We start from the raw sequence: 6,000 nt of genomic DNA on the forward strand, positions 1-6,000 counted from the left end.
AATCTGGGAGGGGCCAATAGGCAGTTGTGCAAAATTTCTCCTCAGCAGTGGTGTATTAATCACTACATAGACTAAGTATGTGTGGGCCTAAGCAGGGCTGACATTGTGTGTGTGAGAGAGACAGAGGGCGGGGAGAGAGGGAGAGGGAGAAGGAGAGAGAGAGAGAGAGAGGGAGGGAGGGAGGGAGGGATATGATCAAATGAGGTACTAATACCACTCTATAAAGCCCTAGTAATACCACACCTAGAGTACTGCATCTAGTTTTGCTCACCACACTATAAAAAGATGTTGAAACTCTAGAAAAAAATGCAGAGGAGAGCAACCAGGATGATTAGGGGATTGGAGACTAAAACATATGAAGAACCATTACAGAAACTGGGCATGGCTAGTGTAATGAAGAGAAGGACCAGGGGAGACAGGCCCAAAATAGTGGTGGGATTCAGCAAGTTTGCACCTATTCTGGAGAACCAGTTGTTAACTTTCGAAGCAGTTCAGAGACCTGGTTGTTGGAAGAAATCTCCTTTTGTTTTTTGCTACTTTACAGGGCTAATCCTGTAAGGAAAGCAGGAAGGAAACATTCTGGTGGTGTTTCTAGGCTCATCTTTATTGCCCTGCTTACAGAAACTGCCTCTCTGGTTAACCCTTGTTACATCGAAACAGCTAAGGCGAAGTGCCCATCGACCTGAGTGACGTTGAATTGGCCATGCCCACCTGGTCACATGCCTGCCGAGCCACGCCTACCCAGCTGGTCATTAGGGCAGAGAACCAGTTGTTAAATTATTTGAATCCCACCCAAAGGTGACACCACAAAGTTGAGAAAGAAAAAAAAACCAATAACAATTTGTACAGTATGTACAAATGAGGGAGGTACCAAGATTTGTCAGTGCTGAGGGCACCAGTGAGCCTTAATCCACCACTGCTTCTCAGTTGTTGAGCACTGCCTCTTTCTCAGCAACAGAGTTCACCCTACCAGCCAGTTTGTTTGTTTGCTTATGTTTCTTATTTCTTATCTGTCCATCTTTCTCAGAGGGGGAGTTCCTGACCGATTTTCAAGGCTTGTGCAATGCCACAAACCATAAATTAAAAGAGGTTAGGCTCACAGCTGCCCACCAAGCCATAAAAAGCAAACTAAAGTTAAAACTACCCAAGCCAAGTGTGCTGCATGCACAAATATATACGCTAGATTGGTGTTGTGTGAATACCAGTGCAGCTCCTGGGGCTGAAAATGACCTGGTGAAATGTCTTATTTCAAATGTCATCCATTGATATTTATTCATTTGGTATTCAAATTCATATAGCTGCCCATCCCATCAAAGGCGACTGAACGGTACACGACAAACGGATAAAACCACACACAAAAAATGACAAATATAGTATATAATATATACAAAAAACAAAATTTTGAAAAGTAAATATTATTAAGGACATGCTTCATCTTATTATTCAGTTTCTAGGGTTAGATGATGAACCATAAATTAATCAAATAGAATGGTTTTCATCAGCATGCTACATTAAAAAAAAAAAGCTCAAACAAAGTTAAAACTAGCCAGGGATGCTGTATTGTGCGAAAGCATCTGTTAGGTTTTTATTTTATTTTATGAGCTTTGGTGGTGTAGTGGTCAGAGCGCAGTACTGCAGGCTACTTCTGCTGACTTCCAGATGCCTGAAGTTTGGTGGTTCGAATCTCACCAGGCTCAAGGTTGACTTGGCCTGCCATCCTTCCAAGGTGGATAAAATGAGGACCCAGATTGTTGTGGGCAATAGGCTGACTCTGTAAAACTACTTAGAGAGGTCTGTAAAAAACTGTGAAGCGGCATATAAGTCTAAGTGCTATTGCTATTGGAGCTGGCAAAATGTGTTGTAGGACTGAGCTGTTGAATGACAGGACCACAGAATTATCTGCAAGAATCAGATGGCTTCATCAGAATGACAAAATTAGTGTTGTCATATTGTGATGTCAGCTGCATCTCATATATGTCTGCGCAGCACTCCGGGGCATAGTCAGAAAGGGATGAGTTTGCATCAAGACATTACAATGCTTATTTTGCACTGATGATGTTACCTACTTTGGTAATGAAATGTCTGCAAAAAAGCACCAAGCTCAGAGAGCCCCAAGGACCCCACAACGCTTATTTTGTCATGGGCTCTTCCTTGCTCCCCTAGGATTCTTCCCCTATGAAGAATTGAAGGGTGTCTTGGACTCAGCTAATGCAATCTCCTGTTCGGTTTAGGACTTTTATGTCACCTCACAGTGAAAAAGCTGAACACAACAAGGATACAGAACACAATTTCCCATTTGGGGGATTAGCCAAATGGATCTGTTCATATTGACTAAAATTTGGAAGTTCTAATCAAAAGCAGATTGTAAAAGGTAGACACAGGAAACTGATGGCTATCAGGCTCAGTACAGTTATGTACAGGTAGTGCTTGGCATACAACCAGAGGTGGGTTCCTACCGGTTTGGACTGGTTTGGCCAAACTAGTAGTAACTTGGCGGCCTGGGCCACTGGAACCAGCAGCGACCCAGATCCAGGTCACTGGAACTGCCATGCCCCTGAACTGGTTCTCTTATGTTGCCACCATCTTGATTTTCAGTTCTGCACATGCACAGAACAATTTTCACTGCAGAAATGTAATTCCCCTCCTTTTCTAACGTTTTGCGCATGCACAGACCTTTTTAGTTGCAAATGTGCACGCGCATGGAGTGTGCTTGCAAACATTTTTGCATGCCGAACCGGCAGTAATGCCGGCAGCAACCCACCTTTGCTTACCACCATCATGGAGCCTATGCATTACAGTTGTAAGTTGTGATTGTGGAGGAAGGGCAGAATTTTGGACCGGGTCAGTCATAAATACCTTTGGGGATCTGTCATAACTCTAAAGATTGCTAAGGGACTGGTTGAAAGTCAAGGACTAGCCATATATGAATAACCCATCAAATTAGAATCGAAGGTATAAGATGGAGACCCTGGCCAGTCTACCCACCTCCTTACCTGAAGATAATGATAGGACCGATCCTTGGCCTTGGCCTCTTGAAGCATCAAGGGTTTTTCTGGGCCTCCTCCTGAGCTGGGATAAGCCTCACGTGCTTGGCTGACCGTCATCGTATGCCAAGAACTCCTCTTGAGAGTCTGGCCATCCAAGGACATGGACATTCCTGCACAGGCTAAACACTTGCCCTCTCCACCTCCACTTTTGAGACTCTTCAAGGTCAAGTCTCGGAAGGCACTTTCAGGGGTGTCCACACAGTACTGGGTGCTCTGGTCAACAGCGTGTTGTCTTCCGGACACCATGTAGCTACTATCACTGTCCAGGTTATCATCAGAGCTCCACCAGCCCATCATCTTGTTCCGATGGCGGGAAGAAGATGACGAGGAATCCATCTTGCGGTCTTTGCTTTTGCTACGCTTGCCGTGCCGCGACTGGCGGTGGTGGTGAGGGTGGTGGTGGTGGTACCCTCCCTCGGTGCCCCGCCCTTCCATCTTGGTGCCGTTGTACTCCCGCTTGGAAGGGGCTTCCAGGGAATGGGACTTGGCGAAGAGCTTCTGGACGGAATGGACGAGGTGCCGGATGCGGCTGGGACTCTCGCTGCGTGGCTGCTCTGTGCTGCTGGCCCGCTGGTACTGTAGGGTGTGGAAGCCGTCGTGGTGAAGAGGCAGCTGCTTCTCGAACTGGTCCAGGAGAGTGGGGGGCAGCCGGTTGATCTTGCCGGAAGGATGGGCGGCCGCCATGCACTCGTCACAGGAGTCGTACTGTTGAGGTGTGTGGTGCATTCTAGGAAAGGTGCTGCTACTGCTGGCAGCGGAAAGGGGTTCAGTTAGGCTGAGGGGAGGGTCAGCAGAGCTCCGGGACGAGCAGTAGTGGTCCAAGGAATAAGGCTCACTGGGACTGAGGAGGTATGGCTGGCGAGATTCCTGGCTATGGTGGATGTATTCCATTGGCTGGTCACAGGCCTCCGGGATGCAGTGGCAAGGGTGTTCCCGTGACTGGTTGCGGTCCCCATGGTAGCTCTTCATGGTGTCATCACCAGGCAAGTAGGCCACTCATCCTGCTCTCTGTGGGTCAGGGGAAGAGGAAGACCCAGCACCTACAAAAAAGAGGTAATGTTAGAGTCTAGAAAGGCCGGGCCACAGATACAACTTTCATGGAAAAGACCTCAGGTTCAATCCTTGACTCTGGAAAGATACTGCAGGAACTCCTATAGACCTACTGTCAAGTAGACAACTTTGAGCTAAGGTTGCACAGAAGGTTTTTACCAAAGCTAACTTCCTTTGACTTGGTCATGGCCATGGCCATGGCCATGGCAAGGGCTCAAGAAAAGAAATTATCTAGTGTTTAAGATAGTTCAGCTTCTTGTGGTCTGAAGCTCTTCAGATATCTTGGATTGCAATTGGCAAGATGTCTCAGTTAGGTCCTCCAAGATATTTGGAGATGGTTGGCATAAGAGTCATTTCCAGGCATTCTTGGAAATTAGGAAAAGCTTTTATTGGTTCTAGCCTTTTTATTTTGAAGGGAGCCCATTTTCCCAGAGAAGAATGAAAGGTCATCTGAGGTCGTGTAGTTTTAGAACACTAGGGGTGGAGAAGAGAGGAAAACAAGAAAGGAGCAGGGCTTGTCATAAGTGGATTTCAGGAACTGGTCGCCTCTATGTGGCAGCCATTCTGTGAACAGGTGTCTCTAGTCCTTCCTATTAGGTAGTCAAGGTTGATTTCTAAGAATGAGTGTCATTAGAAGTCACCTGTCTATCTGGATGTTATATTTCCCAGAATTCTTACTATACTATAGGCCAGTGACGGTAAATCTTTTTGTCGCACATGCATGTGTGGTGCAGCTGAGCTGGGGTGACAGTTTGCGTGCCCACAGAGAGGGCTCCATGTGCCATAGGTTTGCCATCATGGGTATCGGCTATGCTGAATGGAGCTACTGAAAGTTATGGTTTGGTGACATCAGGGAGGCATCATCATTATTGCTGGTGTATCCTGAAATAAGCTTTAGATGTTCTTCACCCATGGTAAAAAGTACTGTATTTTTTGGAGTATAAGATGCACCTCCCCCCAAAAAGAGAGTGAAAATCTGGGTGCATCTTATACACTGAATACAGCATTTCTAGCCTCCTGAAACCCCATCCCCTTTGCATAAATGGATGCACAGAGGGTTTGGGAGGCCTGCTCCTGGGGAGGGCAAAAACGAGTGAAAAACAGGCCATTCTTTGCCCGTTTTTCCCTTCCAATCCCCAAGGAACACTCTACAAGCCTCCCAAAGCTTATGCATGCCCTGCTTTTTGCAAAAGATGGGCCATTTTTTTGCTCATTTTTGCCCCCCAGGAGCACTTTGCAAGCCTCTTAAACTCTGTGCATGCCCCGTTTTTCACAAAAAATGAGGCATGCACAGGGTTTGGGAGGCCTGCAGAGTGCAATTTTTTTTTTTAAAAATCTACCTCTTCAAAATCTTGGTGCGTCTTATACTCTGGTGCGTCTTATAGCCTGGAAAATACAATAAGTTCTAATTTCTTCCTAAGGGCGTCTTTGGTGTCATGTAAGGCAAGCTGAACAGAAAATACCATTTAGATAAAATCAGGAAGTATGACAAAAAATGATGTGACGCTGACCTTTTAGCTGTGGTAGGATTGGCGTTTATGAGACAGCTTAGTGGACAACTGATTTGTCATGGAGAATAAGAAAGGAGACAGTGTACTGAACAAAGCAAAATGGACTTTCAATGGGAACAGGCATTTAAGTCAATAACTTAACTTTAATGGTCTTTGCATTGTGAGAATGAAGAAATATGGCCTATTGATCCATTAAACTCAATAAGTCCTATGGATAATAGAAGGCCCAGAAGAAAGAGATATGAACCAAATTTTTCAGCTAGGATGATTTCAAAATTTACCGGAAATATTTGTAATCCTGCAGAACCGTTGCTAACTGTGAAATATGTTGTTGTTGTTGTTTTGCAAAATATGCACTTGTATGGATTCGTTTGAAACAGGAAGAATGAAAC

The 6,000-nt window shown here is 45.5% G+C and overlaps 1 protein-coding gene across 4 annotated transcripts in view; it reads right to left on the reverse strand.

The window, feature by feature from the left end:
- Positions 1-6,000, reverse strand: part of DLGAP3 (DLG associated protein 3) — a 279,258-nt gene that overhangs the window by 47,016 nt on the left and 226,242 nt on the right. For all 4 annotated transcript variants that reach the window (XM_087727374.1, XM_087727373.1, XM_087727372.1 and 1 more), the window contains exon 2: positions 2,994-4,087. In XM_087727374.1, the coding sequence (XP_087583500.1) occupies positions 2,994-4,016 (1,023 nt within the window). In that variant the 5' untranslated portion in view covers positions 4,017-4,087. The remainder of the gene's footprint in view (positions 1-2,993; positions 4,088-6,000) is intronic.

Source organism: Thamnophis sirtalis, unplaced genomic scaffold (genome assembly GCF_051295495.1).
Source record: "Thamnophis sirtalis isolate CommonGarterSnake01/CBP01778 unplaced genomic scaffold, rThaSir2_p1.2 scaffold_13, whole genome shotgun sequence".
NCBI classification, from domain to species: Eukaryota; Metazoa; Chordata; class Lepidosauria; order Squamata; family Natricidae; genus Thamnophis; species Thamnophis sirtalis.